A 19,951-nucleotide genomic window follows, 5' to 3' on the forward strand; every position below is an offset into this window, starting at 1 on the left:
TAGGTACTCTACGGGGTTTTAGGAATGCAAGGATGAGTAGAAAGTGGCTGTGTGGATGCTTTCTTCAGACCAGGGGAGAAGACCGTCAGGAGTCAAATCATCACAAACAGATGTAAATTGAACAATGAAGAGCACTGGATAGATGATTAGGTGACATTTCTTATGTAAGCTATTTCCAGAGTGATTAATGAAGAGAATCCTATGACAAAGAGAGAACCGAAGCCTCTCACTTTAACCTAGCCCACGTTTTTAGAACTACTTTATCCAATACCCCAAACAGAATCTCCTTCAGAAGTAACTTTTGAAGAACAGAAAGTACACTACGGGATACTTCACAATATGTTTTAGAACTTGGATCACTGTCCCTATTGGACAAGAAGAAAAGTTAAAAGACGTCTTCATGGTGTCTCATGAAGGTGACATAATCTTATAGACACATAACACTCAAAGGCATCTTGTGAGAATATAAATACTGAGAATCAATATAGATATAGTAACTCCAAATGAAATACTAGAATGAATAAGGGACCCATGGATAAAAACAAAGGGGGGAATGACTGAGAGTGGGAGGAGGGGGGTGGGTGGGGCAGGGGAACGTGGTAGCAGGAAAATAGAGACAATTATACCTGAACAACAATAAAAATGTTGCCATAAACATACAAGTTATAAATAAGAGACAAATACTGGAATGAAACCAAATTTGTTAAATGAAAGCATATACTCATTCATTTAGCAAGTACCTATCAAATATCTATTAGGTACAAGTATGTCCCAGGCCCTAGTAATACAGTAGTGAAAGTCCCCGTGCACACGAAGGAGATGACAGGGGTGGAAACATATAATGAACAAACAGAAGATGACTTAGAGACTTCCGATTCTCTGCAAAGGCAGCCTCCCACAGTGGTGAAATACTACTCTGCCCATCAAAGCAACTTAGAATCTTTACCCAACCCACAGCGATCAGAAGCAAGAAAGATTTCCGACTTAATGAGGCGCCCTGTGTTCACTGTGGTATTGCATCAGTGCCACTCTCTACTCTTCCCATCCTTTCTTGACAGTGATTTCCAACCCTGTTTAGCACAGTGAACCTCATTTGCTCCTCTCATCATTCCACACAACTGACACATTCAGCAGCCAATCTAAAGAAAAGAAAGACTTTTCTCTATTTGTGATGTATATCTATTCCTATACAGTCGCTTGAGCCAGGGTTTCAGAGCTAGAGCTTACCTTTACCACAGAAGCAGGGTGAAAATGTCAATGTCTAGTCAGAAAAGATCCAGTTGAGCATCCCTGGTCAGATGATTTCAAGTAAATCCCCAAAGAAACCCAGTTCGGGCTCCTCAAAGCAGTTTAAATACTTCCAAAATGTCAGAGTTTTCCAGGCGCAGTAGGTTTTTGTGCAAGTTTTATTAGGGCCACTACCACGCTTAGAGGCTTCAGACTATAGAATAAAAAGTAGCCTCTTCTGCCCTTCCAAACACAAAAAAGAAAAGATTCCAGGTAAATAGCTTCACAACACACAGCTCATTTCAAAAAAAGGCACCCAACTACACACATTCTAATTACTGGTAATAACTTGGAAATCTTAAGAAATTTAACAACTTTGGCTCAAAACAATTAAACAGGACTGTCGATAAAATCACCCCCTAGATTCAACATAGAAGCTACGGATACGAAGGAATGAGAAGGCTTCCTGAGACCTTGTTTCTTCCCGGTCCCAACGCCAAACACATCAGATTGCAAGTATTAAGCCTTTGTTAAAATTATAGTTCATAAGAGAAGGCTGTTTTTAAGGCAAGATCTTTACATTTGATTTTTTAATTTTGAATCTTGAGCTTTCCATACACATAGAACTGGTGATAAAAACAAGGAACACTTTCCATTCTACACATGTGTGTATATATGTATGAATGCACATATGTTTGTATTTCACTTCTGTGAATCAAACATAAGAATTAGGCCTCCAAGTAATAGATACTGACTTTAGGGTCATCTGGGGAATGCAATCTTTTTATCAAAAAATCCTTTCCCTTAAGGATATGAGTTTTCTGGACAAGTACCTATCCTATATTACAATAAAACAATTCCAGTCACACATATTTTCTTCATCTAGCAACAGCTTGAATCACAGTAAGATTGCAAAATTCTTAAAAGAGATGCCTAGCCCTACCTTTAGCACTGCCGAAAAACTCTTACGAGGAAACTTGCCAGTTGTCAGCAAGGCAACTCCATCAGTAGGAGCTCCAAGCAGGAACAGTGGAGATTGTTGTACAAATGTTAACTCGCATCACGTAACCGAAAGGTAAACAGTGATCTTTACTGCGCTGCCTCGTTGGCAGAACACACACAGTGCTGCACATGCTCTGAGAACGGTAAGCTACCTCCCAAAATCTTCCTGGGGTGCTGTGTGACTAATAAATATCACTGGTGAAGAAATGATGGAGAGAATTAATGGCTTCATTTGGTAAGATTAAGCAAAATATCCATGTGATTTTTTTTAAAAAGACAATGAGATAGACTTAAATGCATCTTATTAGTAGGCAAACAAATGTCTGTGTTATGACAAATGGAGTTTCCTTTAGGGCTTGGAGACTGCTATCCCTTTAGTTATCAAAACCACTTGTAAGATCAACACAAGCCCTGAAAGATTTTTTTTTCCTGAGAAAAATGAGAGGACATTATGCTTTCAAAACAAAACCACTCACAGAGTCCTTTCCCATCTTCTTCTGAAGCCTCGTTTGCCACTGGACGGCGTGCAGGACAATGGCTTCCCACCTCCTTTCGAGATTCACGATGATCAGCTGCATGGGCTGGTGGTCTGCGCTCAGATCACAGGTCTCCCCCTCATCCAGAAGGTGCTGGCACAGCCGCAGGATGGAGGCCACTCCACGGCGCCGCTGCTTGATTTCACCGCACAGCGACTGCAACACAGAGTGGGACGAGCCATGAGTGTTTACAGGACAGATTTTCCAGGGCGTGAAACACACGTTTCCACGTGAATTTTAGGGTGCAGCGACATGCACAGCTATGGACAATTGAGCAAGAAAGATTCTGCAGTCGCCTTTAGGTTGGAAGCCTCTTACAGATAGATACCAACTAATGCCAGAGAATTTAGCCACCCAATCCTTTTTTCCTTTTTCACTGATTTTGTGATTTAAAGTGTCGGCCCTCACCTAACACCTAGATGTAGAACAATTTATAACTTAATGAAATAAATCGTTAGGTCATATGAATGTCAACCAAATTATACACTTTGATTCAAAGTCTCAAGAAACACAAAAAACAGAAGTTCTCCCCAAAGCAATTTTTTCCAAATTTACTCTCAGTTATTTTGGAGCCAAGAGTTTAGTTTTCTACTGGCTGAAAATAAGTTAAATAAGATTGTAAGAAATTTCAATATACAACGTCTATTAATTGACCAAAAAAAAGGATTAGCAACATTTCCCTTCCAAAGTTTGATTAATAAAGCAGTAATGTTCTGAAAACAGAAATTAGGATTCTGGATTATTACTGCACTATTTGTTGCTGTGTTCCTTTTAATAGCTGTTCACACTATTTAAGAGGGATATGCATGCATCAAAATAGCATTTTGCCCCCAAAACATTTGTACTGCTGCAGTGACCCTCTGCTGAACGATTCAAGCAAAATAGCGGATACATATGTCAAAAATATTATATCTTTTCATGGCCTACGGACAGTGTGTAAGTGATAGTCTAATTCAAAGCCTTCAGGAGAAATGATCATATCCACAAACATCTCTGCATTACTAATCTCCTGCTACTGCCACAATTGGACTGTTCCAACAGTTAACAGATTGCTTATTAATCGACAAGGGTAAACAAGACAATGCAATTTCATTTAGTGTGAGAGTTTTAATGCCTAAAAGTATTTGTGCTTAAAATGTTAATCTAGGTAAGGCTTCATTAAAAGTCTTAAAATGATGAAGTGCGGTTCATTGAAATGTGCATGCAGTGGTAGCAGATCAGCAGGTGGACATTTCATACAGATGTGCCACTTACTGATATAGTACACGCTACAGCCATTGAAATGACCCTAACTAGGTAATAGCTGGAATTCTATTATTTCTGTAATGAGAGAACACTGTGCCCTTAATATTTATGAATTTTAAATAAGGTGAATGACAATTTCCCAAACCTCTATTTATGGCAAAATATGACTAGGGATTTTATTATTCAATTTACATCAATGCGGCATTTTTAGTTAGGTTTCCTGAACTTTCCCTTATTTCTTTTCCTCAGGTTCATTACTATTTTCCTATATGCCTCCTGATATAACCACCAGGTCTGGCAAATTTCTTTCCTGATGCTATTCATTAGCTCTGTGCTGAATGAGGAGACATCCCCAGACATTCAAAGATAAAACCTGAGGCTGACCAAAGCAACAGATACTGTGTCCATTTGTTCCAGACCTGTGAACTGCACCCCCCCACATGCATTCTCTCTCTCTCTCTCAGTCTCTCTCTCTCTTTCTCTCTGAAATTTGTTTTAAAAATCTGTTGACATTCAATTTTGATTTTGGATCTTCCCAACTGTGCAAGTTTTTTTAATCTCCAAAGACGTTAGTCTATATTCTGAATTAATAATTTATCCAATATGCACACTTGGAGAGTAACAGTACTTTAAAAAGGAGAGGAAAATTGAAGATTTTACATAACCAACTTATTTTAGTACTTTTTTATATTTAGGAGACATAATTGATAAAGTAACATTCTTACACATAAATAGGTTTCCATGATAAGTATTAAAATATACATATTTATTTATGATCACAACACATACTAAATAAAGTCAGTATTTCTTAGAATTAGTAGTTTACATTATTTCCATGATAAACTATGCATAAAGAAATGTCGACTATAACTACATAGGAACAAATAGTCATACTATTCTGCCTTACATTTTCAGGGGAAAGCGCTTTTAAACAGAAACCTGACCTAAGCAATATAAGAAAGGCACAGTCATAAGACTAACTCATCCCCGTCTCTGGGACCTCCTCAAATGCGTACTGCAACTTATATCTAGTAGGCACTGTTTCGACATGAGGCTTCAAATAGGCACATGGTACTATTTCTTCTCCCGAGGAGCTGAGAGTCCCCTGGAGGTGGATTATACACGTAAGTGTGATACCCAGAGTGACGCAGAAAGGGAGGGGCTAACAGGAGTTGGTGCCACTGGAGGAGCTGGTGAACTCTTCGGTGCGGGCCAGATTGTTCAAGTTGGGTGGTGGCAGTTAGAAGGTCCGGAAGCAAGTAACCTGGGCCAGTGAGGGCACCCAGCGCACTGAGGGTGGGGGACAGAGTGAAGCAGCTAGAAGAGGAAGTAAGGGACAGAGAATTTTGGAATGCTTTTCATTATTGCCAATTCTGAAGCATTTTCCTAGATAACGAATGAAATCATGTTGGATCGCAAGCATGGTCACATTGTCTTCCCAGAAAAAGTTTAAAGACAAAAGAAGAAGAAAAATTTAAAGGAAAAAATAAATTAATTATTAATATGCCTAGGAAACAGATTCCAGGTGCTTTTGTATTTAGTTATTATTTGTTCATCTTTAGGCAATTTCTTCCTATAAAGGCGACCTCAGTATGGAGATAACTGTCTTAGTACCATCTCAGAATCCAATTGTTGGGATAAAGTTCGATGTGTTACTTTTGAATTTCTAACCACCTACTTGATTTACTTATTAGGCATTTCTATTCAGTTTCCTCACATTACTAAAAAGGCAATTTTGCTATAAAAGATGAGAACTGTAGAAAAGAAAAACCAAAATTTCAAAATTGCTTTTTTCTTTTTTTTAAATTGTATTTATTTATCTTTAGAGGGGAAGGGAAGGAGAGAAGGAGAGAAATATCAATGTATAGTTGCCTCTCATGAGTCCTCTGCTGGGAACTGGCCTGTAATGCAGGCATGTGCCCTGACTGGGAATCGAACCGCAATTGTGTGGTTTGCAGGCCAGTGCTCAATCCACTGAGCTACACCAGCCAGGGCCCAAAATTGTTTTTTTCTTTACAGTTTTCTTTACAGCTTTTTATTGGATCTCCAATGCTCTAAACACACCTTTTTTGGGACATGTTGATGAGAAAGTTGTCAATAGGCTAAAGGCTTTTCTCTCACACTTATAGACTGCCAGTTTGATTTTTAATTCACTGCTGGTGGTGCAAAGTGATGATTTCTATTTTTTTCCTCTCCAGACTTCTTCTGTCAACTTGTTTTACTGTCTTAATCACTCATATAATTAAGCCAAATGTGATGTAACATCATTCTTAACACTGACTTTAGTTTATCATTATTAAAGGTAAGACATCCAATATTAGTACTTTTTCATTATATATTAAATGTATATATAATGCATATTGCATAAAATGAGTATATTTGCTTGTATAGCCATATTCTTGACATTAAACAATAGTGTCATCTCTTGCAAAAGTATATATATAAGCTCACAATAAAAAAAAACCTGTAATTAGACTAAGAATCAAATGTGCAGTAAGTTAAATGTAAGAACCAAATAGAGAAAAAAAGAGAAATAGGGAAAATAATTTTAAACATACCAAAACTAAGCATATGTTAAAAAGAGAAAAAAATAACTCTAGCTGAGAAACTCCAAAACAATTTATCTCCCTATTTCTTACACAATTTTATTCAGCAGGTTAATATAGCATCACTAGGTACGTTTATATGAATAAAGTGGTGTGATTTTAAGTGATCTGTCAAAGAGAAAAATACTATTTATAAAGCAATTCCACTTATAAAGTTAAATATGACTTTACCCTTTAGATTGATAACTGTTTAATGATACCAACTGAGTATGCCTCATGTGTTGCAAAAACAATAAAGAAGTTTAGATCATCACGTACTATACATACCTGCCTTCAACCTAGTTGGAGCATGGAAATATATGAAGAGAGAAGGGAAAAGTGAGAAAACACAGGTGAGTTCTTCTAGTTTAAATAGTGTCACATGGTTAGCGCCATTTCTCTGTTACAAGGGTCACCTGCACTTTTTCATGCGTTTTTTTTTTCTTTTTGACATTTTCTGTATTTTACCATTTTAATTTCATGAGGTAGGTAACTGTCTTCCCTTATCTTCTACCTGTGACCAGATTTTCTAGATCAAAGTTTCTTAGACTGTGTTCCCGAGACCAAGCAGAATTAGTAACACCTGTGAACTTGGCAATGCAAATTCTCTGGTGTTACTCCACATCTTTTCAATGAGTAACTCTGGGGTGATGACAATGCATGCTACATTTTGAGAGCACTGGTTTGCAAAACAGAAAATTAGCTTTTCAGATGAGAGAATCAGTCTAGGGAGACTAGATACTTTTTTAGAAGTATAGAAGTTACAAGTTCTAATTTTGGAGTCACAGTGGTAGCCAAGAACTGAGGAACCATACCCATTGGTGATCAATTATGTTGCGGTTACCAAATGACTGAAAAAAATTAAATCAATCAATCAATGAATAGATCTTTTCAACCAGTGATATCTTTATATTTTATATGATGATCTCCAGAATTTTCAATAGAAATTAAGAATGCTGGTGTGTTAGGTTGTTTGAATATCGTATTTGAGGATTTTGCTCTTTTTGTCATTTTTATCAAAGGAGTCATTTAGTAAAGAATGACTTGAACACATACAACATGGTGCTAAACTAAATAGAAACATTGCTCTCAGAAAGCTTACATAGTACAACAGAACCACAAGGACTGTTTGGAAAGCATAATAACACAGGTATGCTTTTCAAACAGGTAATGTTAATGCCTGTAGCCATGACCTAATAAGAATGTATAGCATGTTGGAAATATGAGAGACTATAACTACTACCTCTATGATTTTTCAGAAGATTCTATTGACTGGTTGGTTTGGGATCATTATTTTGAGGCAAGGTTAGCAAAAATCACATGAATAATATTTTTTGTAGCAATAGACATCTATTGAGTATCAATTATGTGCCAAACACTGTATTTTTCATTACAGGATTGTCATTGAACAATAAGAGGCATATAAGATGTAGCACCTATTCTTCAGTGCTTGTAATTCATCTGTGAAGAGAAGGCACTGGCCTCGTTGCAAAGTGAGAGGAATCAATGCAAAGCAAAGGCTTTAGATAACACCTAACCCATCAGGTTGGTGTAGGTTTTAAATGAGGTAAGAAAGGTGAATGTACTTTGTGAACACAGAGGATGTGACCCTAATGTAAGGTGGGATTGATATACATACTAAATGATGGGCACTGACTTGGGGGTTAAGAAAGAACATTAGTAGCTGGAGAGGACAGATTAAGATTCATGGGATTAGAACTAGGCTGTTTAGGTGCTAAAAATCAAAAAAGTGAAGGAAGGAAAGGAGGGAGGACCCATCACATTTGGAGACTAACAAGCAAAGGTCAAGAAACCACAAACTTTGTAACATTTTAAGGCAGAATGGAAGTTCAAGTGGAATCATGATAATCATAATTCCATCATCCATCCACCCACCCAAATGTAATTACCGATTTGCCTCTTACTTGCCAGGCACTGTTCTCAGTGGTGGGAATATAACAATAAGCAACAAGATTTCTGCTTTCAGAAAACCTATGTTCAAACTTGTGAGCATTGGGAAGTGTGGTAACAGGTTGGAAATGAAACAAATATGCAAGAAAATATCAAAGAATGGAAACAGGTACAAAATAAAACAGGGTGATATGAGAGAAAGTGGTTGGGAGGGAGTTACTTTAAATTGGGTCATCAGTGGAGCTTCTCTGAGGAGGTGACATCACCTAATACCAAGTTCAGATGTACAAACAAAATATAACTTACGTTGTAATAAGTTAGACGAGATAATGTGTATAAAATCAAGGCTAATTTATGCCATAAAATGCATACTTATAATAAGATTAGGTTGATTAAAGATTGAATGCATATCAAATGATAAATGAAATTTAAAAATCTCTTGGTACAATTAAGTCAGGAAAAATAGTCTTTTCAAAAAATGGTGCTGAGACAACTGGATATCCACATGCAAAAGAATGAATTGGACTTCCACGTCTCAGCATAGGCAAAACCAACTCAAAACGGATCATGGACCTAAATGTAAGAGCTACAACTAAAATTCACAGAATGGAAGAAAAGATCTGAAAAAATATGTATCTGATAAAGGACTTGTATTCAGAATATTAAAAGAACTCTTAAAACTCAACAATATAAAGAAGTAACTCCATTTTTAAAATGGGCAAAATATTTGAGTAGACATGTCCCCAAAGACATACAAATGGCTCATAAACACATGAAAAGGCATTCAACATCTTTAGCCATCAGGGAATCTCCACCACAAAAACAAACAAACAAGCAAACAAACAAAAAACCCAGAAATAATGTTGGTGAGATGTAGGGAACTTAAAACCTTCATGCATTACTTATGAGATTGCAAAATGGTACACTCATTTTTAAAACCTGTATGATATTTCCTCAAAAAGTTAAACATATTAATAGACCTACCATATGACCCAACAATTTCTCTCTTAGGTATATGCTCAAAAAATTGAAAACATATAGAAAACACATAAAATCCTGTAGACAAATATTCGTAACTGCACTATTCATAATAGTGCAGCCAAAAGTGATAACAAACCAAACACCCATCAATGGATAAATGGAGTTTAAAAAAATGTAGTATATCCATAGAACAGAATATTATTTGGTAATAAAAATGAATGAAGTACTGATACATACTACAACATGAATGAACCCTGAAAATATGCTAAGTGAAAGAAGCCAGTCACAAAAGGCCACATATTGTATAATTCCATTGATATAAAATGTCTATGATAAGCAACTACATAGAAACAAAACGTATATTAGTGATTACCAGAGACTGCAGTCCAGAGACAATAGGGAATGACTGCCAATGTAAAGTTTCTCTGGCGGAGGTGGGGAAGAACATTCTAAAATTAGACCTTACGGTAGGTGGATTATATCCCAATAAAGCTGCTATTTAAAAAAAGTCACTTGGTAAATTCATGTATATATGATCAGCCACATAACTGATTGTATGATCAGAGAATTTACTATTCCTTCAGATTATGCCACAACAATAGATGCTATGATATTACTAATACCACCCAGTCACCATGGTTTTGCAACCATGGGTCAATACTTGTAAGATTAGTACACTTACAAATGCCAACTTAGAGCTTTCATTTATTTTTTTAAAGTAATATCTATATAATTTCCTGAGATAGAGTCATAACTGCAAACCTATAAACCTCAGATAAGATATTCTTCTATATAATAAAAATAATGCAGTTGCCTTTTAAAATATGGCTGTTATACTTCTAGAAATATCATTAAAACAAACAGAACAGTATGCATAGAAGACCATGGATCTAAAAAAAGGAATTAAAAATGTTAAAGTTTTAAAATTTAGTTATGTTTAATTATTGCAGTGGTGAGTTTCATATATAGTCTATACTTCTTATGAAATTTTAATCTATTGTGTTGTTGGTATCAGTACAATGAGAGGCCTGACATATCAAATATACATCATGTGCTTTACCAAAGATCATCTAAGTTGACTATATGTATCTGAATAAATACAAAATCAAAATATTATGTTCTCTTTAAATATTCAATCAAGATTAACTTGAATGCAAAATAATAACCAACAATCACTGAATCTTATTAATTGCTATCGCACTATTCTTAGTTCTTTTATTGGCTATTTTTCACTAATCTCCTATACCAATGACAAACATTTTTTGTATTTCTGTGTGCTATGCATTTTTTAAGTATTTTATATGTATTGACTCATTGAATCCTCACAACAGTACTAGGAAACATTGGGCTGGCCAAAAAGTTCATTTGGTTTCTCCATAAGGTGACGTTAGTAGAGCTTAGTTGTCTTTAACTTCAGTCGGAACAATTTTGTTAGATAGAATTGTGACAGCTGTCATATCAGCATGCATTAAAAAACTTATCAAAACTGGTGAATTTTTGTGTAGCCATTTTCATATTAAAGATGGAAGAAAATACACAACATTTTAGGCATATTGTGCTATGTTATTTCAAGAAAGGGAAAAGCCACACCTGAAATGCAAAAAAAAAAAAAAAAAAAAAGATTTGTTCAGTGTTTGGAGAAGGTGCCATGACTGAAAGAACATGTCAAATGTGGTTTGCGAAGTTTTGTGCTACACATTTCTTACTGGATGATGCTCAACAGTCAGGTAAACCAGTTGAAGTTGGTAGCAATCAAATCAAGACATCAATGGAGAATAATCAGTGTTATACCACGCAGGAGAGAGCTGACATACTCAAAATATCCAAATCAATAAAGTTATGGATGAAAATGAAAAATATGTCTTTTATTTTACAGAAACAACTTTACTGACTTTTTGGCCAACTCGGTATATACTACTGTCATCCACCTATTTCACAAATGAGAAAATGGACACACGAAGAGGTTAAATAATTGACCAGCTATAACATAGTCGACAAGCTGCAAAAGTAGATTTTAACCCATGCAACCTGAATACAGACTCAATTCACAAAAACACTATGCTACACTGCCTTTCATAAGAAAACTAAAATAATTTATAACATTACTATTTTGACATCAGACTATTTCTGCCCCTGACTTCTAATCAGAAGTGGCCACAGCCATAAAATCATTGTTGTTAGGACAGCCAACAACTTTTTAAAAAACATTTTATTTATTTATTTTTAGAGAGAGGGGAAGAGGAAGGGAAAGAGAAAGAGTGGGAGAGAAACATCAATGTGTGGTTGCCTCTCATGTGTCCCCTACTGGGGACTTGGCCTGCAACCCAGGCATGTGCCCTGACTGGGAATCGAACCGGTGACCCTTTGTTTCACAGGCCCATGCTCAATCCACTGAGCAATACCAGGGTGGACAGCCAACAACTTTTATACATCATTCAGGGGTCTATCTTCAGGGGTTTAACATATTTCCTCAGCCTGAAAATATGTTAATAATTAGTTATCTATGCACTCTGAAGGGTGGTTATGATAGCAGATTTGGAATAAATCCTAATCTATTCATTGAACAAATATTTTTTCTTTTTTTAAAATTGCTTTTCAAGTACAGTTGTCTCCATTTTCCACCCACCACTCTCCCCTCAACCCCAGCCACCCCCACCTCCCACCTTTGATCCTACCTCCCTTTGGTTTTGTCCATGTGTCCTTTATACATGTTCCTGAAAACCCTTTCCTCTTTTCTCTCCATTTTCTTCTATCTCCCCTCTGGTTATTGTCAGTTTGTTCTTTATTTCCCTGTCTCTGGTCATATTTTGCTGCTTGTTTGCTTTTTTATTAGATTCCACTTATAAGAGAGATCATATGGTATTTGTCTTTTACCTCCTGGCTTACTTCACTTAGCATAATGCTCTCCAGTTCCATCCACGCTGTTGCAAAGGGTAGAAGCTCCTTCTTTCTTTCTGCTGCATAGAATTCCATTGTGTAAATGCACCATAGTTTTTTGATACATTCATTTACTGATGGTCACCTAGGCTGCTTCCAGCTGGCTATTATAAATCATGCTGCTATGAACACTGGGGTGCATAGGTTCTTTTGGATTGGTGATTCAATACTCTTAGGGTATGATCCCAGCAGTGGAATCACTGGGTCAAAAGGCAGTTTCATTTTTAGTTTTCTGAAGAAATTGCATATTGTTTTCCACAGTGGCTGCACTAGTCCATAATCCCACCAAGAGTACACTAGGGGTCTCCTTTCTCCACAACCTCTCCAACACTTATTTGTCAATTTGTTCATGATGGCAATTTTTACCAGTGTGAAGTGGTACCTCATTATTCTTTTAATTTGCATCTCTCTGATCGCTAGTGATGCTGAGCATCTTTTCATGTCTCTGGGCCCTCTGTATGTCCTCCTTGGAGAAGTGTCTGTTCAGGGCCTTTGCCCATTTTGGGGGGGTTGTCTTCCTGGAGTGAAGTCCTGTGAGTTCTTTTTTAAAAAATATATTTTATTGATTATGCTATTACATTTGTCCCATTTCCCCCCTTCATTCCCCTCCACCCTGCACACCCCCACCCCCCACATTTCCCCCCTTTAGTTCATGTCCATGTGTCACAATATTTTTAGTTTCTACCTTTCCCATACTATTCTTGCCCTCCCCCCTGTCTATTTTCTACCTACCTTCTACTTATTCTCTGCACCTTCTCCCAGCTTCTCCTCCTCTCTCTCTCCTGTTGTTAACCCTCCATGTGATCTCTACTTCTGTGGCTCCGCTCCTGATCTAGCTGTCCTCTTAGTTTGCTTTTGTTTTAGGTGTGGTTGTTAATAACTGTGAGTTTGCTATCCTTTGACTGTTCATATTTTTTATCTTCTTTTTCTTAGATAAGTCCCTTTAACATTTCATATAACAAGGGCTTAGTGATGAACTCCTTGAACTTGACCTTATCTGAGAAGCACTATATCTGCCCTTCCATTCTAAATGAAAACTTTGCTGGATAGAGCAATCTTGGATGTAAGTCTTTGGATTTCATGACCTGGAATACTTCTTTCCAGCCCCTTCTTGCCTGGAAGGTCTCTTTTGAGAAATCAGCTGACAGTCTGATGGGAACTCCTTTGTAGGTGACTGTTCCCTTATCCCTTGCTTCTTCTAGGATTCTCTCCTTCATTTCAATCTTGGCTAATGTAATTACAATGTGCCTTAGTGTGTTCCTCCTTGGGTCTACCTTCTTTGGGACTCTCTGAGCTTCCTGGATTTCCTGGAAGTCTATTTCCTTTGTCAGACTGGGGAAGTTCTCCTTTATTATTTGTTCAAATAAGTTTTCCACTTGTGGCTGTTTCTTTTCCCCTTCTGGTACCCCTATAATTTGGATATTGAAGCATTTAAAGATGTCCTGGAGGTTCCTAAGCCTCTCTTAATTTTTTGAATTCTTGTTTCTTCCTTCTTTTCTGTTTGGTTGTTTCTTTCTTCCTTTTGGTCCACTCCCTTGATTTGAGTCCCAGTTTCCTTTCCATCACTATTGGTTTCCTGTGAATTTTGCTTCATTTCACTTAGTGTAGCCTTCATTTTTTCATCTAATTTACACCTAAAATCAACCAGTTCTGTGAGCATCCTGATACCAGTATTTTGAACTGTGCCTCTGATAGGTTGGCTATTTCTTGGTCGCTTAGAAGTATTGCCTCTGGGTCTTCGAGTTGTTCTTCTGCTTGAGCCATAATGTTTTGATCTGTTTGTGCCTATTATGTATGAGGGGCGAAAGCTAAGGTATTCACCAGGGCAGATCAACCCAGTCCCTGGGTTGTGACTGGGGGTGGGGCCAGAGAGAGCTATTGAATTTGTTCCACTCTCTTTCTCTGATTTCAGGCCCTTCTGCTGCTTCCCACAAGCAAATTGGGCCCTTCTGGTACTGGTTCCCAGGTGGGTGAACTTGTGTACATTCTAGGACCCTGTGGGTCTAACGAACTCTCCTGTGAGGCTGGGAGCCTCTCCCATCACTTTAGCCCCCCAAGTATTTTCAGTCGGTGCTTTTAGGCTTTATTTCCTGGTGCTAGGGCCCTGGGTTGGGAGGTCCGTCTCACTGACCATTTTTAAACCTGCCTGGTTTATCTGAGCGCAAATGTGTGTTCGTGGTCAGCCAGCCACCTTGTGAGCTTTACTGGGGTTTTGTCCCTGCGAGTCCCCCCAGGTTGCCAGCCACCACCTTTTCCTGCTCAACCTTTCTGCACCAGCCGCTGACTCCGCCCCTCTTACCAGACTGGATGCATGGTTTGTTGTTATTAGACTTTAATACAGTTCAATTTTCTGNTTTAGGCTTTATTTCCTGGTGCTAGGGCCCTGGGTTGGGAGGTCTGTCTCACTGACCATTTTTAAACCTGCCTGGTTTATCTGAGCGCAAATGTGTGTTCGTGGTCAGACAGCCACCTTGTGAGCTTTACTGGGGTTTTGTCCCTGCGAGTCCCCCCAGGTTGCCAGCCACCACCTTTTCCTGCTCAACCTTTCTGCACCAGCCGCTGACTCCGCCCCTCTTACCAGACTGGATGCATGGTTTGTTGTTATTAGACTTTAATACAGTTCAATTTTCTGTCTGTTTTGGTTGTGTTTTTGTTTCTAAATCTTTGTTGTCCTTAAATTTGGTTGTGCAAGTAGATACAGTATTTCCACTTATGCCTCCATTTTGGCCAGAAGCCCTGTGAGTTCTTTATATATTTTGGAGATCAAACCTTTGTCTGAGGTATCATTGACAAAGATGTTTTCCCATACAGTTGGTTCTCTTTTCATTTTAATGCTATTTTCTCTTTTTAAAATATTTTAGTTATTTATTTTTAGAGAGAGGGGACAGGAAGGAGAAAGAGTGAGATAGAAATATCAATGGATGGTTGCCTCTCATGCGTCTCATGCTGGGACCTGGCCTGCAACCCAGGCATGTGCCCTGCCTGACTGGGAATTGAACCAGCGACCCTTTGTTTCACAGGCCCGTGCTCAATTCACTGAGCTACACCAGCCAGGGGTAATGCTATTTTCTGTAGCTGTGCAGAAGTTTTTATTTTGATGAGATCCCATTTGTTTATTCTTTCCTTTATGTCCCTTGCTCTAAGGGACATATAGGTGAAAATATTCGTGAAATTATGGTGTCCCAACTTATATTTAAGTCCTTTATCCACCCTGAATTTATTTCTGTGTATCGTGTAAGTTCGTGATCAACCTTCAGAAATGGAAATCATGAACAAATATTTATTGAATACCTATTATAATATGCAGTCTTCTGAGAATTTGTGAGACATCAGTGAAGAAAATAGACAAAACTTTCTGCCCTCGAGAACTTCATATTATAGCAGAAGTGGGAAACAATCTCTTTTCTGAAAAAGCTATAATTTATATAAATAGTAAAGAAGAGATTAAACAAAAGTCAGAAACATTAATTAGGCAAATGATTATCAAGGTTTCTAACAAGGGGTCAACAGATCTTTTGGTCCTGATAGCTCTATTCTTGAGCCAATTATGTGCTTAACTTAACAATACCTAATGTATAAACGTTGCAAATAAAAATTTTCATCCTGAAATTGTAAAGGAGTAATTCTTTAAAAACAACAAAAAATTAAAATACCTAAATGAAATATTAATGATGACTTGCATATTGTAAAAAAAATGTAAGTAAATGTCATCTGTGACATTATGATTCCCAACTTAAAAGACAATGTCAGACATATAGGAATTTAGCTCAGTTTCAGACACTGGGACTTAATCTATATTGAAACTAAAAATTCTATAGGCATGCAGTGAAGTGCAAAAACTAGTAATTGAAAAATGACATGATTAAATGGCACGACATGCAATCATTTGCTCTCAATTATATCAATGTATCTTCTTCATTTCTAGGAGTCAGGCAGAAATATTGTTTTTTAAATGCTTCTATTAAATTGGTCACCAATAATAAAATAGATGAGAGTCCTAATAAGCTCATTTACATAACATACATCATACACTACAAAACTATTCTCTCCAAACAGCTTTGCTCATCGATTTGTCTCCTGGTTGTCATGAGTCGTTGCTACATTAGCAGACTTTAAAAGCATCATAATTCCATCAGGACCATTTGTAGAAAAATGTTTATGAAACTTTTCTAGTTAACCCTTGGCAGGATCCTTATTGCTAATTATGGAAAAGGTATTGATATGATATCTTGGCTGTCACATTTTATTATCGTGATGGTAGAAGCAGAATCTAGGTCTGACATTTTGGAAATACCACCTAATTGCAAGTCAGAAACAGAGAATGACAGTTGTAAGTAGATTATAACTTCTTTCAAGATAACAAACTGGTTTATTTAATGTAAAAACTAGATTTTAAAAATAGCATTAAGGCCCCTAAATTGGTTCACCAAGTACATCTCTATTGGCTCTTTAAAGATTAGGGTCTAGGGTGTGTGTCAAAAGTTTTTAAATTGTACATGACAACCTAAGTCTAGATTCTAACACCAAATGATTTCTTATAACCATTTGAAATAAAATTATTTTCAGTGAAAGCTTTCATTTTTAAGAAAAATCATCTCCCTTTTATTCATCTAGGTAGCCGTGAGGTCCAAAGATCAGTCACCTTTACATTGTGGCCTAATGAGCCTGACCTTTGACCTAGAAAAAAGCTTACTTCTTGCAGTCTAGTATCCTCACCAATTAAGTTGCATTGTTAAGGGCCACCAGGACTCTAATACTACAAATGCTTGAAGACCCTTGGACAAATGGTGTCATCAAGGAGAAAGGTAATTGTTATTTTATAAACACACTTGTTTTAATTGGTTGTACCTTCATGTGTTGAAAAATATTCATTATATTTAGAAAGGAGTATTACTATTCCCCTTAGTTATTTTTTAGCTGTGAACCAAAATCTAATAGCCATTCTAAAAATGTGCAGACCCTCACTGTATTATTCCATGAAAACTGTTGATGTCCCCATGTGGCATTTTTTATTTCTCTGTGACTCTCTGTACACAAGGTTTTAAATATGTTTCTTGTTAAGAATCAGGCTCAGTCGTCATGTGTTTAGTTCATATTCACATGTAATTAGTAATATGTTATATATTTCCTTCTCTAAATTAAAAACACTATTAAAATTCCAGACATACAAAACAATATGAAGATTAAGTTACTCTAAAGAAAACTGTAATAGCTTACAGATTGCTTGTATCATTACTAAAATGCTGGTATCTATTACAGAGTCTCCCTGGAATAAAGAATGCACTTTTGGCAATAATCTTTTAAAAACATGTCCATTATTGTTAAGACACTAAACCAGTCTGCAATTATAGAAAGGTACTTTTAGCAAAAATGGGGAAAGGCTACTGGATATAAATGCAACTTAGCCATTATACTACAAAATATCTTTTCTTAAAATCCTACAATTACTCCTTTTAGAAGCAGAAAAGGCATTAATTGTCTTATTGTTACATTATTATATTTTGAAATCTATTTACAATATCCACCATGTTTTTTTCTCTCATTGATTCCATGGCAGTCATTTCAATGTAATTCTGGGGAACGGATGAAGGTGATTTTCTTCTCTAGGTTATCTGCCAGTCCCAGTACCTGACCTCATCTGTGCTTTTAAAGAGTATTGCATATTCACTGGCCAGGTCAAAGGAATATACAGTACAGTGTGGAGGAGAGAAAGAAAAGAATTCTTTATGACAAGGTATAGCACAATCCACCTGTGAGGGTAAACCTTTGAAAGAAGGGTCATCATAAAGCCAACACCTGGAGAATGAAAGGCTATTGTGAAGGAAAGCCAGAGAACACAGGAGCAAGGCTGACCCAAGAGGAATCCCCAGGTTTCATGTGAAACATGCAGGAAAGGACAGATTATTAGACGGGTTTCATGACTCACTCAACTCTGATACATGGTATTTCTCTAGCTCTCTCATCCATACACAGTTGACTATTCCTCATCCCTCTCTTCTAAAAAACTCTTATTTTTCCAGACTTCTCTCAGGCTAACTTACTCTTTATTTCCTATGAAGCCATTCCTGGAACCCATCACAAAGCTCAGAGTGTTATTTCAAGGATAACAGCTAGGAACTGGTATTTTGGGGAAGTATCCCTGTAATTCCAGAATCCTACAGACGGGAAATAAATGAATTCAAGAACTCTGGGGACATAATAAGAATGCAGGAAGAGAGTTAGGTAGGCTATGGGGAATAACACCACTTAAAAAGGAGGAAAATGATACCAGAGACAAAAAGTCAACATTAGAAAGATCCTTCTGTTCATTCATTTACTCCTCCCTAAGCTAGAGGAAGCTGAGATACACACAGCTCTATAAACTTCATATTCCTGATTTTATTTTCATAGCATCTAAAATAAATTGGACATTTTCCCGTGAGTTTGGACCCCTGAGAATTTGTATCTTTTTTTCTTGTTTTTGCTCTTCCCTTTGTGTTGTTTGGGAAGCCCCGGGCAACTCAACTCTTTTTCACCAGTTTACAGTATTCCCAGATGTGCACTAATACCAACCACACTCTCAGGGTCATTTAGAAGTTTAACTAATATATAACAGCAAAACACTCTTCAACTATTGTACTCTTTGACTAAATATTAGCCAACTGGTAAATTGTTATAATGATTATTTAGCTCAAAACAATATTCTGGACCCTTTAAAAAGGAAATGTAATATTCTTTCTTTAAATACTTCCATAGCTAAAACAAAGCAGAGGTCCAGGAGAATTTTTCGAGAATACTTTTGAATAAAGCTAATTATCCTTTCAGAGGAATATTTATATTTTTTTTTCTTTTTTAAAGATTTTATTTCTTTATTTTTAGAGAGAGGGGAAGGGAGGGAGAAAAACAAGAAAACATCAACACATGGTTGGTTGCCTCTTGAGTGCCCCCTACTGGGGACCTGGCCTGCAACCCAGGCATGTGCCCTGACTGGGATCAAACCTGAGACCCTTTGAGTGGTAGGCCAGAACTCAATCCACTGAGCCACACCCAGCGCTATATTTTTTCTTCCCAGAAGAAGCACCACATCTTTCTCCTGCTTGTTTCCCAAAAGAACACTGACTATGTGGGGGATGGGGTAATCCTCACATTTGTCCTATCTAATATTTGGATGGCAAGACAGGATATAAGTCATCTGAACATAATGAGGTTTTATTTGAACATTTGAGAAGCAACTTAGATTAAGCAAAAACCCACAATTTAGTGTTCTCCTAGTTTGGCAATAACTAGCTGTGTGACCTCAAGTAAACCATGTAACTTTGATACACCCTTTCTCTAAAACACAATGTCCCCTTTAGCCTTTACCGTCTTCTGGCATCAGATTATTACATAACCTTATTCTGTTATGAGACAGGAAAAACACCACATGGTGGTCTGAGATGGGCTTTAAAAAACAATAAAATACAACCTGGAATATCTCTCAGTTGCTAGTTGATTCTCATATCCTCTGATGAACTTTTAGAAGTGATGAAATATTAATTTTATTTTGTC

The 19,951-nt window shown here is 37.0% G+C and overlaps 1 protein-coding gene across 6 annotated transcripts in view; it reads right to left on the reverse strand.

Moving 5' to 3' along the window:
• AKAP6 (A-kinase anchoring protein 6) overlaps positions 1 to 19,951 on the reverse strand; it is a 481,121-nt gene that overhangs the window by 43,086 nt on the left and 418,084 nt on the right. For all 6 annotated transcript variants that reach the window (XM_037050256.1, XM_037050257.1, XM_037050255.1 and 3 more), the window contains exon 12: positions 2,706 to 2,921. In XM_037050256.1, the coding sequence (XP_036906151.1) occupies positions 2,706 to 2,921 (216 nt within the window). The remainder of the gene's footprint in view (positions 1 to 2,705; positions 2,922 to 19,951) is intronic.

Source organism: Sturnira hondurensis, unplaced genomic scaffold (genome assembly GCF_014824575.4).
Source record: "Sturnira hondurensis isolate 20B ecotype Veracruz unplaced genomic scaffold, ASM1482457v3 Scaffold0006655, whole genome shotgun sequence".
Taxonomy (NCBI): domain Eukaryota; kingdom Metazoa; phylum Chordata; class Mammalia; order Chiroptera; family Phyllostomidae; genus Sturnira; species Sturnira hondurensis.